Source organism: Podarcis vaucheri, assembly GCF_965113315.1.
Source record: "Podarcis vaucheri genome assembly, chromosome: 15".
In the NCBI taxonomy this organism is placed as follows: Eukaryota; Metazoa; Chordata; class Lepidosauria; order Squamata; family Lacertidae; genus Podarcis; species Podarcis vaucheri.
In genome coordinates, this window is record NC_138753.1 from 6,149,372 (window position 1) to 6,171,147 (window position 21,776).

General features: G+C 44.1%; 1 protein-coding gene across 6 annotated transcripts in view; it reads right to left on the bottom strand.

The window, feature by feature from the left end:
* BCAS3 (BCAS3 microtubule associated cell migration factor) overlaps positions 1-21,776 on the bottom strand; it is a 466,426-nt gene that overhangs the window by 332,050 nt on the left and 112,600 nt on the right. For all 6 annotated transcript variants that reach the window (XM_082200800.1, XM_082200797.1, XM_082200799.1 and 3 more), the window contains exon 14: positions 2,730-2,863. In XM_082200800.1, the coding sequence (XP_082056926.1) occupies positions 2,730-2,863 (134 nt within the window). The remainder of the gene's footprint in view (positions 1-2,729; positions 2,864-21,776) is intronic.

Below are 21,776 nucleotides of genomic sequence, written 5' to 3' on the forward strand. Positions count from 1 at the left end.
TTGACCAAACTGTGGGAGGCAGTGGAAGACAGGAGTGCCTGGTGTGTTCTGGTCCATGGGGTCATGAACAATCAGACACGACTAAACAACAAAAGTTTGCAATTAATTGGTTAGGGATGCCCATTGGGCATTCTCCTGGCTCTGGCCCTATCTCTGAAGATGCAGGTGGCATATGTAGCTAGAGGACCAGCTTTCTCTACCTTCCCTGTCACAGGCAGTATACCTTTGAACACCAGTTGCTGGGAATCAGAAGCGGGGAATGTGCTGTTGCGCTCAAGTCCTGCCTGATGTCACTACAGCATCTGGTTGGCCAGTGTGAGAAAAGGATGCAGGATTAGATGGGCCTTTGTCCTGATCCAGCAGGGCTTCACTTATGCCTGGTTCTCCAGCTCGAACTAGTTGCTTCCGGACCAAAACTACTATAATTTCCTCTAGACAGAGTTCTGCCTGAAGACAGTCTACAACCATCAGATTGTGCAGAACAAAGCCACCAGCCTGTTTCTGCATCAGTAATACTGGTCCCAAGCTCAGCGTACTGGCTTTAACCTTCAAAAGCTCTGAACTGTTTGGAACAGCATATTTGTAGGAATGTCAATACCTTTTTGAGTCTCCCAAGGCCCTATGATTGGCCTCAGAAGGCCTGCTCTCTGTGGCATTAAAAAAGTGAGGTTGGTGACTACCAGGTTCAGTGGTGGCCAAACTTCTGTAACTCCCCTGAAAACTTGATTTGTCTCCCTCATTTCATAGTTTTAAACAAGCCCTAAAGATCTTTCCATTTTTCCACTCCTTTCTGTCTGGTCTTTGACCGCAATAAAGAAGGATTGATTTTTCATTTTTCCACTCCTTTGACCTGTTGCTAGCTTCTATCTGTTTAAATTTGCTGTTGGTTCTAGCAATTTTTCTTATTGTTAATGAACTGTGAAATTATGTCCTACCCTTTATTTGCCATACCATATCAGATAAAATAAAGTAACAACTACCATGACAACTAATAATTAATAGTTTCATTAATTAATACAGTTACAAGCCATTGTATCCATGAGAATTTTCAGCTCCCTAAAATTAAATCCAATTGTCTTAAAGAGAAAATAAATGCATATATACCTATCATTCAAATAATTCCTATGACTGAATAAGGTTGAACTATGTCATAAGCTTTATTCCAATATTGAATAAAGAAAACCATTTCCCAATAAATAGGTAGTTGTGCTGCTTTCCCTCTCTCATACCAATCAAATTCAAAAGTTTGAGTAGACCAGATATTGGACTACAACTCCCATCATCCCTGATCATTGGTCATGCTGCCTGGGGCTGATGGGAGCTGTAGTCCAGCTAAACATTTGGAGGTACCACACTGGTTATCCCTGGTATATTCAAAATTATTAACTACAAGGCACCACATTGGTTGCCCATGATGTAATAGGATTTCAACCTACAATAGTAGCAATAAGCCCAAAAACAATTTCGATACCATCCATTGGTTTCTCTGGAGAATTTTAAAAGGGCGCTTTTTGCAAAGGTGGCAATAATCTGTTCCCCAAGGGGTATGTACCATTCCAGAATTGCCAAGTCAATCATTGCTTCATTGGACAAGCATTCTGAGATCAGGTCAGCTGAGAAAAGAGGCACCAAAACACCAGCATCTTCTACACTAACCTGTTGCCATTACAGTTTGCTTGTTTGACATTCCAGTCATATGACAGTAAGGATGGACAATTTTGGCTTCTGTTTTTCATTTGTTTTTCAATCTTAAATTCGGTTCTCCACATTTCCAAGTCAGTTAGCAAATTTTTAAAAAAATGAAAATTCACCAGCATTTTAGTGCAGACTTCTCCCAACATACACATTTCTGCATAGCAATTTTCCCTAATATAATGGACTTTTGTATGAAATTTACACTAATATATACATTTAAATGCAACCTCTACCCTAGTACATGGGGGGTTTGGGGTTTTTTTGCATGTATTACTTAACTGGTGAACTGGATTGCAAAATTCGGAGAAGAGTAAATTTCAAAGGATGACATTGGTTCGGCTTGCATATTGTCTCAGAAAGTGTGGATGAGGTAAAGGTAAAGGTAAAGGTAACCCTGCCCGAACGGGCCAGTCTTGACAGACTCTGGGGTTTGTGCGCCCATCTCACATCTATAGGCCGGGGGCCAGCGCTGTCCGCAGACACTTCCGGGTCACGTGGCCAGCGTGACAAAGCTGCATCTGGCGAGCCAGCGCAGCACACGGAACGCCGTTTACCTTCCCGCTGGTAAGCGGTACCTATTTATCTACTTGCACCCAGGGGTGCTTTTGAACTGCTAGGTTGGCAGGCGCTTGGGACCGAGCAGCGGGGATTCGAACCGCCGACCTTACGATCGGCAAGCCCTAGGCGCTGAGGCTTTAACCCACAGCGCCACCCGCGTCCCGTGGATGAGGTAGGTTCGCCTTTAAATGCAAGCTGGATCTAATTTCCCTCCCGTTCTTAACACTGACCCACCAAACCCAATGCTCATACTTTGCAAACTGTTGGTTTGTGGGACTTGAGAGTGCAAACGCAGCCACATTTTATCATCTTGTTAAACACACACACACACAAATCTGTTAGAGAAACACACGAATCCATCTTAAATGGCCTTCCTCTGACTTGACTGCAAGACAAGCAATTTCCAAGGACACCCACATTGATTCCTCCAATTGCCAAGTCAGATAAAAAGCCTCGTGGTTTCTTATGCAACTTACTTTGGCTTCGGTCTCCCCGCGGTGTAACGTGTACAAGTGATGGACGGCACTTTGCGAAGACGACCAGGGGTGGGTCAGAATTTGGAAAACATGGAAATCGTGGCCCAGCGTGTCTGTCGTAACCAGTAACATACCTGGAAGAAAGGAAACAAGGGAAATCAGAGACACTCAGAACAGGGGGTTAATTTTTTATGACCTGTGGTCAAAACAAATAAATACTTTTGGATCTGGTCTGAACAGACACCAAGAAAGAAGTTCATAGCCTGCATTCTGTGCAAATAAAACACATTGAAATAAATTGCTTATGTTACTTACTTACTTACACACACACACACACACACACACACACACACATACACACACACATGATGGGATAATCTGCCATTGTCAGTTTCTCTCCGTTTCTCATTTTCCCCATCTTGAATTTACGTCTCCACATTTCCACATCAGTCTGCATATTTTTTAAATGAAAATTGATCGGCATTTTAATCATGCACATTTCTCCTAATACCGACATTTTTGTGTGCAATTTTGCCCAACATACACATTTTTTTCCAAAACAATAGAATGCATTTTTGTACACGTTACTTGGCTAGAGAACCACGCTGTGAAATTTGAGAAGTATGAATTTTGAAGCACAACTTTGTTTCATTTCAGGTAGTTTCAGAAACTGCAATTTTTATTATTATTGTCAGAAACTGAAAAAATTAGGTAGACTCGTCTTTAAATGTGAAGTGAGTTAAACCCCTCCTCCCTACCCCCTCCTCCCTACCCTATCATCTCACTTCCATTTTACCTACAGCAGTCAGAGCAATATAGAGAGGCCAGGACTAACTTTTATTCTTTGAATAAGAATCAAAGTCTCATTTATTTATTTATTTTAAAAAAGCTTTTCATCGGTGCAATGCTGGGGTGTGTGTGTGTGTGTATGCTGATTTAACAATGCAATGCACATTTGCTTGGAAGCAAGTCCCATATGTTCATTGGAGTTTACTCCCAAGTAAGAGTGCATAAGATTACAGGCTGTCATGATTATTGTTATTATTATTATTTATAATAATACACCCCCTTCATCCGTAGATCTCAGGGCAGTTCACAACACAGAAAGCCACCGATGAAATTGATTCGTAGCACAGACCTCTAATCGTGTCTACTGAGGCATAAGTACTATTGAACTGAATGGGGCTTACTCTCAAGTAAGAGGGATTAGGCCTGAAGCCTAACCAGGCCCTGAAGGTCTAACTTGTGCTTTTCTCTTTCTTCTTTTCAATGGAGTCATGGGGTCACAAGATGCACATTTCCAAGCTTCGCTTAAAGTGAGGGGTTAGGAAGGGTATGTACTGTGCAAAGTTCTAGCGTGAGACTCTCTTCCGTTAGGGATTTGGGGCATTCCATAGCAAAAAGTGAAAGCTGCAGAAGCAGAAAGCGTTATGGAAGATGTGATTTATTTGCCCAAGTTGTGTTGAGCTTCACGCCACAGCCAGGCCTGCAATTAAGTCTTTTCTTTCTTTCTTTTTGCGACTGCGTTTAGTCTCCTCCAAATGCTACATAATTACTGGGCAGAGGGTAAGTGAGTTGTCAGTGACTTTTGGAACACACAAAATTGCTGTCAACTGTGCAGAAGAAAACCATTCTTACTGTTTGAATTTGGCCTCCAAAATCTTCTGGCCCCTTTTACTCCAAAGATCCGAAGAGTCCTGCTTTCCTCCCCTCTCCGCTTGCAAAAACAGACGCAAGCACGCACACTCTCTCACGTGCAAGTGTGTGGCAGCCAACCCCAGGAGTAGTGGGACCGTTTAACTGTCTGCTGTCCCAGTCTGGTCTACTATGTTGAAAGCAACCTGTCCCAGGAAGCCTAGATTTTAGCAGAGTCTGACTGGATGTGCCACAAGCACCGGTCTTTTAAGAAAAAGCTTGGAGACCGTAGTGGAACACGGCTAGACCAAAATGGGTTCCACATTTAAATAAAGGGAATTAACATTCTGCACCCAGAAAACTTGAAGTTTACAGATATTATCCATATATCTCCCTAAATTATCTAACCCTGGCACAAATTATTCAGTAAATTTGCCCAACTTAATTTATTCCGCACAATGTAGTCCGTCATGAGGCAGAGGAGGAGACTATGAAGAGAAATAAAGGGCCACAGCTCAGTGGTAGAGCATTTGCTTTGTGTGCGTAAGATCCAAGGTTCAATCTCTGGCATCTCGTGGTTGGGACGGGAGAGACCCCTGCCATAAACCCTAGAGAGCTGCTGCCAGTCAGTGTAAACAATACAGAGATGGATGAACCATTGATTTGTGTTCCTAAGCTCTCAAGAAGGACAACACCACCACCACTGGAATAATTCTGTCAACCTTCTCGCTTTTGTTTCAAGGCATTGCCCACACACTTTCAAAACCTCTCTGCAGCCCTGAGGGCTAGAAGCTTTAAAAAAGGACATCCGATATGGTGTCCCTAGTGTCAAATTCTGCACTTTTCCTGTGCTCCTGTAGCATTTCCAAAGACCCGGGCAGAAGGAAACGTGGTGGTCTGAGGTGGTCTCTCTTATATATTAAGCTCAAGCGACTTCAGCCTTTCCTAGTCAAGACCACCATGCTGACTCCACATTAATTATTTCTTGGTTGTCAAAAGACTAAGTACATCCAACCAGATGTTTGAGAGGCTTCCATCCAGATGTACCATCTGGGAAGCCTGAGTTTCCTTGGCTAATGATTCAGATTCAAGGATGCTCTCAGATATACAGCCTCAGATATACAACCTGACCCTGTGGGTGCCAGGAAAAGCCTCTTAGGGCACACCTGAGTCCACAAGGTCCATGTTGGCAACCCTTGCGTAGCGCTATGGTTACCAAAGTGTGCTCTGGGGAACCCTTTGCGATTTCCCCCTCCATGAGAAGATCAACGATGGAGGACAAATTTCTTGGAAAGACAGGTTGTCCACACACTGCTGATATTTCTCAGAAACTAAGTACTGTTGGGTGTTAAGGGTTGTACTGTTGACTCACAGAAAGTAAGAGCAAAGTCTAAACCAGGGGTTCTGAAACTACAGCTTCATTCAGTACGGATTTGTGATTTAAGAAGGGAAACAGAAGATTCATTGTGTCGAATATTCACATTTAATTTAATTGCATTGTCGTCGTTTCTTTTATTTCTTGAATTGCATTTATTCCGTTTACTGCAGTCGAGTTATAATACAATAAAGTGCAGTATATAAGAAATAAAAGAAGCAAGTAAAAATAGGATTTAAAAATCATACAGCATCTAGTACAGCACGTTACAATTCCTGGAAAAGGCAGAAAAACCATTAATTGGTCTGCCAAAGTCCCTCAGCAATTTTCAAGTGGTCCATGGTGGGAAATACTGCTCTAAAGGATGGAGGAATGCCCCAGAATGCTTCCCTAGTGAGGCAGAGGGTTCTTCTACGGAAGGTAAGTCAATGAAGAATGGAGACCTTGAGGGAGAAGTCTTAAAACACCCGGCCCTACGAGATTGTATTAATGAACCTGGCACAGGCATAGGCACACATGTCCTTCCTGCACTTCACGCAGGATTTTCCTTCTGAACTGCCAGGATTTGGTGGATCTGCCAATCTGGGCTTCTGCTCTTCCCCTCCCGCTTTTCTTTTCTTTTTGGTAAGCCACAGGAAGTGTGTCAGAGCATCTCTTTCCATTTGCAAAGAGCTTCACGCTGATTTTGGCAAAGTAGACTTAAAATACTGCACCCTTTCTGCTAAGTTACCATGTCGGAAAGCCACCCGGAAAGGCGCACTGGGAGGTTCTTTCGGTTTTATAGATCACATCCATATGGCGCAACCTTAACTCTGACCTGAGAAAGATTCATGGAAAGTAAGCCAAGAGGCATTCCTCAAAAAGTCTACTGCCCACCCCTCAAAAAACAAACAAAAAAACCCCCTTCACAGCCAGAAGAGTTTGGAACCCTCTGACTGCCCAATCAGGAGGGACGCAAGGAGAAATTATTGTTAAGATGTTAACACTGGCTGCCATGATGCCTATAATCGTTGATAGTCAATTTACAAAAGTATTTTTGTTGTCCTAATTACTATCAGAAGGAGGATTCAGAGTGCAGTGATGCAACTAGGGAATTTTAGATTTTGGACAATAGTCCAATGAGGGCACCCAAGGTGGTTTTAAAAAAAATTGCATCTATATCCTGCCTTTTTCTCCAAGGAGCTCAAAGTGGTGTGAATGATTCTTGCCCTACTGCCCACAACAACCCTGTGAGGTAGCTTAGATTGGGAGGCAGTGACTGGTCACCCAGTGAGTTTTGTGGCCAAAGGGGGATTTGAACTCTGGTCTCCTAGACCTGGCACTTTAACCACTGCATCACACTGTCTCTGATTTACACACGAGCTAAGTAAACTAAAGCTTAGGTCCTCAGATTGTCAGGGGCCTCTAAATAGCCCCCCCCTTTTAATACTAAATTTAAAGTTTTACATAATTAGTTAAAATAATAATAGTTTTTATATATAGCTTATATAATATATAATAGCTAATAATAATAAACACACAATTCTTGAGTAATGCTATGGAACCTCTTAAACTTGACATAGCATAGGGTCTCAGCATAACCTATTACACTCCCATTTTTAAAAGCTGGTAATGTGTGTTCATTTACTTCAAAATGCATTTTCCCACCCCCTACTGATTTTGCCCTGGACGTCTGCTGTAAAGTCCTTCCCTAATGGTACCACTGCCAGAGCATGGCTATGTTCTTGAAGGAGAGAGGATTTTGGAGATAGGGGATGGTTTAATTCACGCTAGCTCCCACAGTGTCCAATGGGAGAGAAGGAACAGGCTGCAATCTAGGAGAATGGTTGGTAAGGGGACAAAACTGGGTTCTTATTCCAAACACTGGGGTGGGAATGAGTTTCTGGAAATAACGCTACATTGCCACCCGCAAAAATATGATAATGTGATGTCACATGATGTGTGTATGGCTAACAAACACACTTGCAAAACTGCTGAAGTCAGTTACATCCTCTGCACAATATATACTCAAGCTTGCAGTGAGGTCTGCTCAGGGACACACACACACTCTAATATGTTTTCCTGGAATTAGACGTAGGCAACCTTCAAATAACATATATCCAAACCATTAAACATTGTTCACTAAGGAAAACTGTAGGCATCCGATTGGGGCCACCCATGTTAAAAAGCTGGCGTTCTTTAGGGTCCCCTCGTGCCACATGGTGATTCAACCAAGGTGGGGTGGAGGAAAGAGAGGGGTGGGTTTCCATGGAAAATGGGCCCGCTTCACCCCCATAAAGCTAAGCCTCAATGCAAGAATGCAAAGGACTCTCAGTGAAACTGTAAAAAGGCATCACCGCACTGCCAAGAGAGGAATTCACTGAACAAGCACGTCCATCAACATTAAAAACCCGTGCCCAAAATTCACAGATTCAATGGCTGTAGCTCATACGTTGCTTGCACAGGGTCCCAGGTTCAAACCCTGGCATCTTCAGCTAGGACTGGGAAAGTCTGACTGAAACCCAGGAGAACAGCTGCCAGCCATTGTCAAAAATACTGAGCTAGGTGAGCCAAGGGTCTGACTCAGCATAAGGCAGCTTATTGGACTTCCCAGCAGCTGCCTCTTTGAGCTTTCTTGGACCACCTGAAGGGAGTGGGGAGAGAGATTGTAGCCTCCACTGGCAACCAAAGGACCTCTGCCACACAGGTTATCAACTGAATCCTGTGCAGCCAGCAACTGACCAAGGAATGTGCCACAGCCAGAACTTTCAACTCGCTGCTTTCCAAGCAACTGAGTCCATTTGCACCTTCAACCGTCAGCCCTCAAATCACTGTGCTTCTTTACACAGCAGATAGTTAAAACTATGGAACTTGCTCCCACAGGTGTCAGTGATGTCCACTAGCTTCAATGAATTTTTAAAAAGGATTAGATGAATTCATGGAGAAGGCCCTAGATGGCTAGTAGCCATGATAGCTGTGCTTTGCCTCCCATCAGAGACAGTAATGCTTTTGAATACTAGTTGCTGGAAACTGCAGGAGGGGAGAAGGACTAGAGGAGTCATTGGTTTGATCTAGTGGGCTCTTCTTATGTTCCCTTGTAGAAGATAACTGTAACCGTAATTTAATGAATGGTTCACAACATGTTCTGAACACCTTCAACAACCAGAGGAAATCCTTCAACTATGTGAAGAAAGAGGCACAGCTGCATCTCCTATCTTGAATTCCGTGAATGGAGCAGTGACCGGTGAGTTTTCAGTCACGCTCAGATATGTGGCTCCACCAGCTGTGGAATGCTAAAAGAAGCTGCTGCTGTCCCTCTTCTGAACTGCTGGGAACACTTTCCCCAGATGAAAATATCTGAAATGAATTGGAGGCTCTCGGATAAATTACCATTGCGCCATATGGGTTCTGCCTGTTGCCTTTTCCCTGCTGTTGCTGAGAAGAGACCCTCCCAGAGGTGCAGTTCCCAGCATCCTTAACAAATGGCAGTTACCAGGATACTTTGGAGGAAGACATAGACTGTTAAAGTGGTATAAAAGTTGCTTTGAATGCATTGTGTGCATGTGACCATAGTATTCCAAACCATCTCCCCACCCCTCCAAGAAACACACACACAATTAAATAAAAAAAAAATTAAGTGGCATTCTGTGGTCTATATATACCATGCAGAGTTGCAGATCCATAAACTAAATTGACACAAGTAAATGAGCCACATGAAGTGGCATCCTTAGCAACAACCCAGCAGGCTACGCAATATCTGAGTGCCACTCTTACAAAACTTGAGGTGTGCCTCTCTGACGCGAGGGAGTCGAATGTGCTCAGCTACCTGTGATTTTAACTCGGTCCATATGGCGCACCCGAGATGCAAGTTCTGAAGAAGGATGTCTCTTCTCCTTGCCTTTTTAATGGTTTTAACAGTAATCATTTGGCTTGTTGAAAGAGTAAAGAGATGGATGGTGATACGGCAGCTGTGGGAGGAAAAGGGAGTCCTCTTTCCAAGAGAGAGATGGATGGCATCCGATCTGGCCCTTCGCCTGCCTAACAGAGGAGTCTGCTGTGTGTCACCATGTTCAAATAAGAGGCTTTCATCAAGTGAGGACCTATGTTAACTTTGACTGCCATCCAGAGTGCATAAGGACCACTTCCCAGGCTAAGGTTCCAAAACACTGCTAGAATCAGTGCAGATTCAAACCAGGAGCTTCTTGTCTGAACACTGATGATCCTTGTGGAGAGTTGCCAGGTCCCAGTAGGGTTGCCAGATCCTAAGGGGCTGGGGATGAACCTGGAAACCAGGGAGTGCTACTTCAAAGGTCTGGTGGTGCTTAGAGAGGACAGAGGAGTGAACTACCCGATCCAGGAGCCTTATAGAAGAACCTCATGAACAAGGCAGCTAAATGGCAAAGTGCTGTTGCTTTCCTCCCAGCACCCTTGAGATTTTAGCACTTTACCAAAGAAATCCTGCGAAGGAAGACTAAATCCTAAAAATTCAAGTCCTTCTTTTACAGCAAAATAAAGTATTTCTTCACACAGTTAAAACCGTGGAATGCACTTCCACGAGAAGTAGAAATGGCCACCGATTTGGATGGCTTTAGAAGAGGATTAGACAAAACCATGAAAAATAAGGCTATCAATGGCTGCTAAGCACTTCAGCTAAGTTCTGTCTCCAGCGCTGGAGGCCTTTGAATACCAGTTGCTGGGAACCACTAGTAGGGAGAGTTCCTGTTATGCTCAAGTCCTGTTTAGGGGCAAGGGGATTCCTGTAAGCATCTGATTGGCCACTGTGGGAACAAAATGCAGACTAGATGGGCCATTAGCCTGGTCCAGCGAAACTCCTCTTATGTTCACATATGCTCACCTTACCCTTTACCTTCAGCCCACATGGTGAGTCTTTCATTTGAGAGCACACAGTACAGCTGCATCAGAGTGCAGAATGCATCAAGTTTTTATTCAAAATGGCGATAAGGCAGGAAAGTGTGGTGGTCCGCCAAGGCAGAGCTAACTCAAACAGTCAGCAGAAGAACCACTCTTGGCAATCAGTCAGGTCAACGCAGACTCAGCCACCTGCAGGATTGCAGCTCTCCACCACAAGAGCTGTTGATTCAAGGAGGTGAAGAGAGATATTTCTTGTAAATCCTTGCCGCATTTGATCTACGGCTCTCGCCTTGCTTCAAGAATTTGCAGTGCGCCCAAGTACATTCTTAGAAGATGATTAGAATCTTTAACCGTGTGTGTGTGTGTGTGTGTGTGTGTGAGAGAGAGAGAGAGAGAGAGAGAGAGAGAGAGAGAGAGTGCTTAATTCCATATTGTTAGTCAAAATAATAAATTGCTGAGGTTTTGGAACCTTTACCTTCTTTCGCACACATGTGTGTATATATTTCTCTTTTTATGTGCTATTTTCCATCTCTCATTACTTCTCACTGAGGAGTTTTGGTTTCCAGCTTTTGTGGCTCAACACTGAAGTTTCTCACTTTGGCTCCCAAACAGCAGAAGTACTTTGTGCAATTCCTTCATGCCTCTTTTGAAGTTCTGAATATACATGGGCAGAGGAACGAAGAACCTAACAATGTGGATTTAGCTTTCAAATAATGGGTAGGCTTTAGGGTTGGGCAAACTATTTGGCTGCTATACAACTAAGCCATTCTCAAAGGAGACCCAGAAAAATAGATTGCAGTTAATTGTTCCCATTGATGGGAGAGTTAGGAAGTCAACAATATCTGGTAGTCACCATATTGGCTCCCCTGATACTAGAAGGAAGGGAGCTGCTAGGTCAGGTGCACTGTTGCCATTTTTGACATCATGTTTCGCATCATGTTGATCTAGTCTGGGCTTGGTCTACCTCTGGCCTGAGTACCAGATCTTAGAATACCCCCTGCCTGAATCCCTGGAGAGTTGCAGCTGCCCGTTATGATGGCTAATTCTGAGCTAGATGAAACAATGGTCTGACACAGTGTAAAGAAGTTTCCTACTTCTACGTTCTTGAAGTTCTGGCAGTAGGGACTTGGCAGAACATCAGCCAAAGAGATGTGGTATCCTAGGATAGAGAAAAGTGTAAGAAAAGCCCTACTGGAAAGCCAAAAAGGTCAAAAGCCAAAGGCTCATGTTCTTGCAGTGGCCAACTTCACGCCTCATCTGGGAAGCCTGCAGGCAGGATGATGCAATAGTACTCATCCCATGTGCAATACCCAGAAAATAGTATTCAGAGACATGCTGCCTCCAACTGTGAAGGTAGAACATAGCCATTATGGCTAGTAACCAATGACAACCTCGTCCTCCATGAATTTTGCAATCCTCTTTGAAAGCTATCCAAACTGATGGCCTCACTACCTCTTGTGGGAGTGAATTCAAGAGTTTAGTTATGACCTATGTGAATATAGCTCTCATTATCCTTTTACCCAAGTCTTCTCTTAACCCAGTGCTATGTTTGAAGGATACTGTTGCATGTCACCCCAAACTCCAAGGGGTGAGTTTCCAGGGTTTCCATGAGCTTACCGAGGGCTCCTTTTGAACAGTAAGGCACAGTGGAAACTATGGTGTCATTATGATTTAAAGTTTATTTACACATATATACAACCTGAGCCTACGATGGAGGGGTTCACAGTGTCAACACCCCAAGAGGATCTTCCTTTTCCTATAGCCACAGGCCTAGATTCAAACAGCCACCCAAAGTCAGGCTCTGCCTTTCAGACATTATCAGCTTGCTGCCTTTCTTCTCGGTGACATCACACACACACACACTGTTCAACTCTAAACTCTGGCTTTTGTCTTTCTCACTATCTGCAAGGTGGAGGAGGGGTGCTACACATTTGCCATCTGCCACAGAGCCCACCTCTTTTGCTCTCTTAATGGCCCATCACCTTCCTTTTGTTTTATTAATGGCCCTTCACCCAGGTGATCACCACATGAGGAAGCTAGCCTGGTTTACATTTTAACACTTGCTAGGATTATAGGGATTAGAAATCTGGCACCCACAACTCACAACCTGTATTCACAACACACACTTCCACCATGCCTCCATCTGAAACACAAATACTCCCCAACGTATTTTTGGAGGGAATGATCACCACCCCGCCAGTGGGGGAGGAGAATAATAATAATCAAAAAATTTCCAGGCCTTCCTGCTTGTTTTTTTTTTTTAAACTGACATTTGTCCCATTTAGCAGATAACATCTGAAATGAGTTCAAATTCTTGTGTACGTGTAATAACTTGGCAAGAATTTATGAGCCGAGCAGATATTGCCATGCGGACATTTCAAAGCCATTTGTAAAAGGGGGGTGGGGGGTTGCAAGTAAAGTTCAGTTAGCGATGGTTTCCCTCCTCCCTCTCAAATCCACAGAGAAGATGGAAAAATCCCATTCAGGAGGAATTAACTATCCTTCCATGCATGCAAAAGATACAAAGACCTCACACACTCACACAGCAACAACAACCAAAGTTTGTTACAGTGAGCACTTCCATTTGCTTCAATTTACAGCTTCCTATTTGCAATGCATGCTATCTGTTGAAGGATGAAATAAGGTGCATTTGCATTAAGAAAATAAAGGCTGGCTGGGGATGGGGAAGGAGAACTGCAGAGGGGATATACATAAAGGGGGGAGTTGGAGAAGGGGGCACAGATGTAGATTGTGGCTTAAGAGCTATTTCTGCAGTATCAGAAGACTAAACCAGACTCCGGGCTGGCCATAAAATAAAACCCACGCCCTGAAGCGAGGTGCCAAGCCACAAAAAGAATTTGCGTCAACTGGGAATACAAGGAGGAAGAAGAACTTCTAATTATAGGGCCTGGAAGCGGAAGCCGTGAGTGATTAGGAGTTTAGGCACTGCTGTGTGTTTACTTGGGAGCTTCCTCTCCTCGTTGCCCCCTTGATAGATGAGGTTGGCCTAAAGGGTGGGATTGAAAGTTTGCTGATGAGATGCAGAAAAAGGCTCCAGGACCCGAGCGGGGATGGCGACGGGATAACCGACGGCTTCTGCGGCCGTGTAGCAACATAAGCCTTTTCAACTAGGCGTCAGTTGGTTAGCCCAAGAAGACAAAATTAAAGGGTAGGGAATCTCAGCTGGGACTTGCAGTTAAAGAAGAGGAAGAGACAGAGAGAGACAGAGAGAGAGAAAAGTAAAAAACATATATATAGGAAACCAGCATAGCTCAGATTTCTTAGATACATCCCTATTTATAACACCTCTCTAATTGCTGTGCTGTTGATGAAACCCAGTTAGATGCACATAGTTTTGCCACTGGTTGAGCTGCCAAGAGTAGGATTTTTTTTATTTAAAAAAAGGTTCCTTTGAGTGTTGCCATCTTAGAAAGAAAACACAATCTTTCTTGTGCCTCTAAGGCCAATTGCTTCAATTCAACTGGGTCTACTCTAAGTAGAACCAATGCTACATGCAACCTATTTTAACCTTAACCTCTGTAAGGTTCAAATGTACCAATCTCATGATTCTGTCATCAACACAGCTGAATCTTTACACAGGTGACCTTAAAGTAGCTGGATTGTATTCCATGTTAGTCATACTCAGAGCAGACCTATTGAAAGTAATGGGCAGAGCTAACAGGTACATTATTCCAATGGGTTTACCCTAAGTACAACTTATTTGGATCCAATCCCTTGCTTCCACACTGTGTACTGAGACACATGCTAGCACCTGAGTAATTAAAGTCTCTCAAAAGTTCAAAGTCATGTCTGCATGATTTATTGTTCTGGCCTTGCTCCTCTTCCAGTTAGCAGTATTTTGCCACATCTTTGCTATAAGGTGTGCCTGGGTCATTCAAATCATTCCTGGTGCAGAACTGCCCTCCTCAAAAGATGTTTGTTAAAAACAGTGAATCAAAACAGGGTGGGGCTACTTTGAGAGAGGACCATTTTTCACACAACATGTAATTTATAGAACGCACCACCTCAAGATGTGGTGATGACCACTAGCTTAGCTCAGGATAGGTAGAAAGTAGATTGCAATCTACCAAGCAGATCTCTGGGTAAGTCACAGTAAATCTGCACAGGTGTCTGGCTCCAAATTGTTTAACAATAACGACAATACTTTTTCCCACCTGCTGAAATGAAGAAAGCTTGGGAGGAAAACCAGGAGTGGATTTTTTGTATGTGGGAGGGCTGTGAGCTCAGTTTGGCTACTGAAAACGAAACGGGCTAGTGCCTCACTCACACAATACAGAGTTGTCTTGTGATATCAAAGCCATTGTCTAAGGCTGCAATCAAACCTACTTCGATCTCAACATTGATCTCAACAGGACTTACTTCTGAGCAGACATGGTTAGGATCGCACTTTAACTCTACACAGTGTGAATGAGGCAACAGCTATTGCTATTGCTCCACAGGCAATGAGACTTTTTCTGTTTCTGAACCTGGAAGTTCCATAAGCTTCTGTTGAACTGCAGGTTGGTGTCTCTAATCTACACATGAGGCCCAGTCAAGAATGAAAACACTAGCAGGGAGATGAGTGATGGCTGGTGAGCCAGCCAATGGGATAAATAAAGGTTAGCTCAAGAAGCAGCTGTTTAGGGACAAAAACATTTTAATGGAGAGAAGGAAGAAGATATAGGAGCTACTGAATCCAACAATGACACTGGGTTGGTCTTCTGAGATAATCTGACTCTCCAGGGCTATGGCATGACAGCCCAGTCTCAAACTGTCTGCAGTTATCTCCTCCAAATGGCAAGCTTGGTGATCACTATCAAATTTGGGCAGAAGGAGATTCCTCTTCAATCACCACAGAACTGACACCCTCACTTGACATAAAGACCATGGAGGCTGACCCCTTCCTTACAAGAGACATAGCCTAGTGTAGAACTAGTGCTTTGCACCCAGAAGGTCCTAGGTTCAAACCTCAGGCATCTCCAGGAAGGGCTGGGAAAATCTACCTTACCTGAAAGCCTGGGGAGCTGCTGCCAGTCTGTGTAGAAAATACTGAGCATGATGGACCAAGGGAGCTCCCTATATTCATACATGCACATGCACACAGACCCTTTTGGGGTTCATGGTGCTTGGCTCCAACTGTGAAATCCATGTGGAAATAAAAAACAGGACTAATTTGCAATGGGGTTTCAATACAGTGGTACCTCGGGTTACATACGCTTCAGGTTACATATGCTTCAGGTTGCAGACTCCGCTAACCCAGAAATAGTACCTTGGGTTAAGAACTTTACTTCAGGATGAGAACAGAAATTGTGCTCCGGCGGTGCGGCGGCAGCGGGAGGCCCCATTAGCTAAAGTGGTGCTTCAGGTTAAGCACAGTTTCAGGTTAAGAACGGACCTCCGGAACGAATTAAGTACTTAACCCGAGGTACATTTTGGGCAAAAACCGACCTATCCCGGAACCGTGGTTCAAACAAGCCTGGACCATGCTAGTCTTTATTTTTCACAAATAGCTATGTTGCTGCCAACCTTGTGTCCCCAAATACATAAAAATGAATTTGATAAGTCACCCAAGAAGAGAATCTGTGAGGCGTTATTGAGGCTTCTCAATGATCTAACAACCCCGCCCCCAACCCCACTTACTTTGATAAATGGGAAAACACTTCTGCGGAGAAAATTCCAATTTAAACTTCTTTAACTATTAACCCAAGACCACCATCGTATTTCAATATACCACATTTAACTAACCAGAGGAATTTCAGCTCTGTTAGAGGTGCAGTCAGGCATCCACAGGGGTACACAGTTTAATCTGTTTTACTGCAGGCCTAACATTAATTTTCCCTGTTATTAATGGGTGGAAAAGCTCTCTCTGAGCCAAAGAGGGGGCTGCTGCTTAAAAATTAGACGTGTTGCCTTTCACAGCTCTCGGCCTGCAGGAGTGACGCCTGTGGAAGGGAAGATCAATTATTTACTACATTACAACGGAAAAACACGTATTTACTGGACACTAGGCTTTTGAAAGTGAACCAGATCTTCCAAGTGCATTTTAATGTCTCAGGTGCTGGACATGTCTCTGGCCGCAAAGAAAATCTAGAGGTCTAGAAGTAGAAGGCAGTGATGGTCACCAACCTAGATGGCTTTAACAAAGGATTAGACAAATTCATGGAGGAGAGAATTATTGAAGGCTACTAGCCACAATAACTATGCTCTGCCTCCATAGTCAGAGACACTAATGCTTCTGAGTATCATTTGCTGGAAAACAAAACAGGAAGAAATTGCTCTTGTGCTCGCATCCTGCTCGCAGGTTTGGCAAAGGCTGGGTTGAGAGGCATCACTTATGTGATGGGCCAACACAATGCCCACCACCATTCCTCTATCCGTCTTCGCAGCTTAAAGTTCTAAGATAAAGCCTGCTTCAGAGGGACTCTCTCCTCTCCTGCCACGGGGCTGTTATGCCACCAGCTTCCTTGTGGGAAGGATATCAGTCAAGATGAAGCAGCAGGTAAGAACATAAGAAGAGCCTGCTGGATCCAGCCAATGGTCTATCTAGTCCAGCATCCTGTTCTCAAAGTGGCCAAGCAGATGCATGTGGGAAAGTGTTCCCCCACCGCTGTGGTTTCCAGAAACTGGTATTCAGAAGCATTTCTGAAGGCAGCCCTGTTCAGGGGAGTTTTAAATGTGTGACATCTTAGTGTATTTTTGGTCTTTGTTGGAAGCCTCCCAGAGTGGCTTCTTCTTCTTCTTCTTTCTTCTTCTTCTTCTTATTTCAATCTTTGACTGTGGAGGCAGAGCAGAGTCATTATGGCTAGTAGCCACTGATAGTCTTATCTTCCATGGCGCCAGTTGGGTACCCAACCTCCATAGGAACCATCTGCTACCAAGTACCCTGGTGCCTTTTAATAAGTTGACTTTGCTGATTGTGTGTGTGTGTGTGTGTGTGTGTGTGTGTTTCAATGTAGCTTAATGTTTAGTTGTATCCTGAAAGGTGGAATATAAATAATTGTAATAATAAATAAATAAAATAATATCTTTCCCATTAGTGTTGATCCTTACTCAGCCTGTGGTATTTCCTGTCTCCCTTCCTCTCCCTCTGTCTCCATATTAAGGACTTGGCTTTCAGCCTTTATTCATTCATGTGGTCAGTACACAGTTGGAATGACATCCTAACTTCCTACTCAGGCCATGGAATCTTCTTCCTTCTTCCCATTCGCACAGAACTCTTCGCCACGTCCCTGCCTCTGCCCCCAAATAATGACCTCCCCACATTTGCTCCTAGTTCAGTTGCTTGCCCATTGTCAATATCTGCCCATCAGTGCCTATATCTCAGACAAGAAAACAAAAGTGCTGGGTTAAATATGCAGCTTCATGTTGGAGCCCAACTGACTCAGTTTTTGCAAAGATTTTCTGCTGCTCTGAAAGATACCTGCCCCATCTTGGTGATTTCCCAGTGCTCCTTGCTAAAAGCATTTGGTTTTTCATTTCCTCTGCTCTCATTTGCCCATGGTGACATCAAGATGTAATCAAATATGGTTCGCTATTGACCCTTAGGGTCCCTTCCAGATTCCAGGCTGCACTGTGACATCGTTCCATTTGCTGTGTGATTCCTGGTTGGGAATCATAACCTGTATGATTGTTTCTGGAGTGAGGAAGCAACAGTAGCCAAAGGAAATGAGGTGGGGAGGTGACTATCTGAATGATCAGTGGAAATAAGAAGTGTGGAAAATGTTTCTGCACCTTCAAAATTGCTAACTTCTACCTGGAAAACTGAACCTGGAGAATAGTCAGTACGAGATTTAATTCATTGTGAAGCTGCTAAGCGAGGGAAACCACGAGAGCAGTGCTAGTGGCAACATAGAATGTATGTTTATCTACCACTGCACTAATGTTTAACTCAAATCGTAACATTTATAGCTCTGGGTTAAGCTTCGGCATTAAAAATTGAAAGCTGAAATATTGCTTCTGCCACTGGAAGTAATAATCATTCTACTACAACAGCTACTTCTACAGCAGACGTGCCAAAAAATTACAGGAAAACTCCCCATTATACCATCAAAATTTGTTCTGAGGTAGATGCTGATTGCATTCCCACTAGTCCTTAATTCCCTTGGGGGTTCCTCAGCTGGTGCCTCCCACCTCTCCTTTGCATCCAGCCAGTCCATAAATGTTACTGTGGAGTCAAAACCATGCTAGCATATATACTGTTTGCATTCACTTGCAGGATTTCAATGCCTCATCTCGGAGAAACATGTGAATTGTGACGATTTCTGCTAATGTTTCCATTTCTGGTGGAATGCTCCAACATCCCTTTCAGCTACTGAGCTATGCTCTCTCCATGACAGGGAACCACAGCACATGCCAGAGCTGGAGCACTGATCTCACTGCAGTGATGGCTGTTGCTTGATGATGCAAGAGGACAGTAAGGCTGTCTGCCAAAACAGCAGTCTAGGCATTGACCTTAACAGCCTAGGGGGGGAAAAAGTGTTACCAGTCTATTTACCTACTCTGTAAGTCAGTGCAGCATGATCAGCATCTGAAGTAAAAAGTAACTCCCTTCCAGATTGCAAAAATCACCCTGCCTGATCACTTGCCTTACTTGCAAACAGGTAACCAACAAGACAGCTGGGGAAAGTCCTATGTGAGGTGCCATCGCGTGGGAAAGCTGAAATGTTTGCAAATAGGAAGGGACAAAGGTTTACACATCCTTAGATTTGTGTTTGTGCTGACAGCCACAGCTGGGCACATGTTACAGGGGGGCTTCTCAAGTGCTGCCGGCTTGTGGAAAGAACGTGGCTCAGTCGGTCGCATTTTGGTTACGGCAAATAAAAGACTGGCCTTCTGGTGACTCAGTGGAAGTAGTGCGTTGTGCCAGAAAACCTGGGCTATTCCAAAGTTGACTCAGGATGGAAGATTTACTTTGGACACCAAGCTGTCATCTTAACACTCCGCTTGCAAGACCATGCCATGGGTCTGGCTGCCAGAAAATGAAGTGGCTGCGTTCCACTTGTTAGGAAAACTACATCCCTTTCCAGGACTCAACACCTTATTTGCCACATCTGATCAATCCTGGCTAAGGGATTCTGTTACATACATACATACACACACACACTTTGCATTAGTTCTTGGCTAAAGGGTAAACAAGCTTTTGGGGTCCGTGGACACATTTTTATTTCTGAGTACCACCCTCTCTGGTCTCCTCTCTCTCCAGGATCAGCCCCCAGCCCCACACCAGAGAGTGAAAAAGAGGAGAGAGAGAGAGAGTATACACTTTGCTTTCCCAATGGAGCCACGCAATTACAGTGGTACCTTGGATTAAGAACTTAATTCGTTCTGGAGGTCCATTCTTAACCTGAAACTGTTCTTGACCTGAAGTACCACTTTAGCTAATGGGGCCTCCCGCTGCTGCCATGCCGCCGGAGCATGATTTCTGTTCTCATCCTGAAGCAAAGTTCTTAACCCGAGGTACTATTTCTGGGTTAGCGGAGTCTGTAACCTGAAGCATATGTAACCCAAGGTACCACTGTAATAGAGGTTGATGCTATCAGTAGCTCCTAGTTATGATGAGTATATGCTACCTTCAGGGGAACAGCGGCAGGAGAAGGCTATGGCCCTCACATTCTGTTTGGTGGCTTCCCAAACACATCCTGTTTGGGGGCTACTGGGAGCACGGGATGCTGGACTAAATGGGTCTTTGATCTGATCCAGAAATATCTTCTTACGTAGCAGCATGACAGCACAGAAGTACATCTACCTGAACCCTTAAGTACCTTCAGTTGCAATTGTCTTACAAAGCTTGCAAATCTTAGATTATCTGTCAGGGCAAACCACGGGAATGTGTAGGGTTGGGAGGAAAAAATGTGTACATATACATTTATTTTCCCCCTCCTGGGGCCCCCTGAAACAAAATTCAAGCGTAGCCAGTTCCTCTGGACTGAAAAGTCCAGATTGTGCGATTCTTATCAGATATGTGATTTACTGGCAATGTACAGCACGGGGGGGGGGGGTTGAGAGGGAGAAGTGGGGGAGGTTTCTCCAGTTGCGACAATGTTTAAAGTCTGGAGGGGCATGTCATGCGCCACCCATACGGCTCACCACCACCACTCCAGATCACAGCGCCGAGCCAGGGGGTGCCCACTGCCAACGCTGTAAATGCTGCCATTAAAATGTTTGTTTTAATTCTGACCTCAGAGTCACAGCTAATAAACAAGAAAGGCAGTGGGAAATTGAAAAACAAACTCAATGCAGCTGTCGGACTGGCTGGTTCACAACAGCATTTTAACGGCGTCCTTTAATTTCAGCTTCTATGAATAGATCCCATACACAGCACGTTGCATACTGAGCAGCCAAGGAAGCCTTGTCTCCCACCCACCCCAACTCACTGGTATGCTGTATGTGTCCCGTTTACAGCATTTAAAATAAATAAATAGATAGATAGATAGATCTCTCAATCTTGTCCTCTTGTTTCCAGAAGGGCTGAACTAGCTCATGTTTGAGGAAGTCTTTAGCAAAGTGTCCTATAGCCGACCTGAACTGATTTACCTAACTATGCAGCCCTGAGAGTCTTTGTGGGGGAACCACTATGTAGCTCTGCGTAGGGAAGTTTTTAACGTGTGATGTCCTACTGCGGTTTTATAGTTTGCTGGAAGCCGCCCAGAGTGGCTGGGGCAACCCAGTCAGATGGGCAGCAGATAAATAATTATTATTGTTTAAATTGTTATTATTATGACTATTTTAACTTTGCATGTTAAAACTTTAACTTTGCACATCATGTGCCTTAGACATGGCGTCACCCCAGGGCATCGTGGGGAGTTAAAATGACAACTCCTGGACCCAGCCACCTTTTCAAAGATGACCCCAGGGCAGGCATCAGTAGTGAGCCCTAACTGTACTCTCCAACATATCACAGAGCAAAATAAGGACAGGGAATAGGCATAGCCATTCTCATAGCAAATATAACAACATATAGGTGGGGAGGCTGTTGTAAAAAAATAAAAAATCACACTATAGGAAGAGGGGCCTTTTAAGTTCTATGCACTGCTCAGCATTCCTCACAACACAACTTTAAAGTAGGCCACAGCTAATTATCCCCAGATTGTACTTAAGAAGGCTGAGGGGACAGCAGTTTACCTAAAGCCACTTAGTCTAGAGAAGAGGTTAGACTTGGCAGTTCATGCTCCCCCCCCCCCCAATGC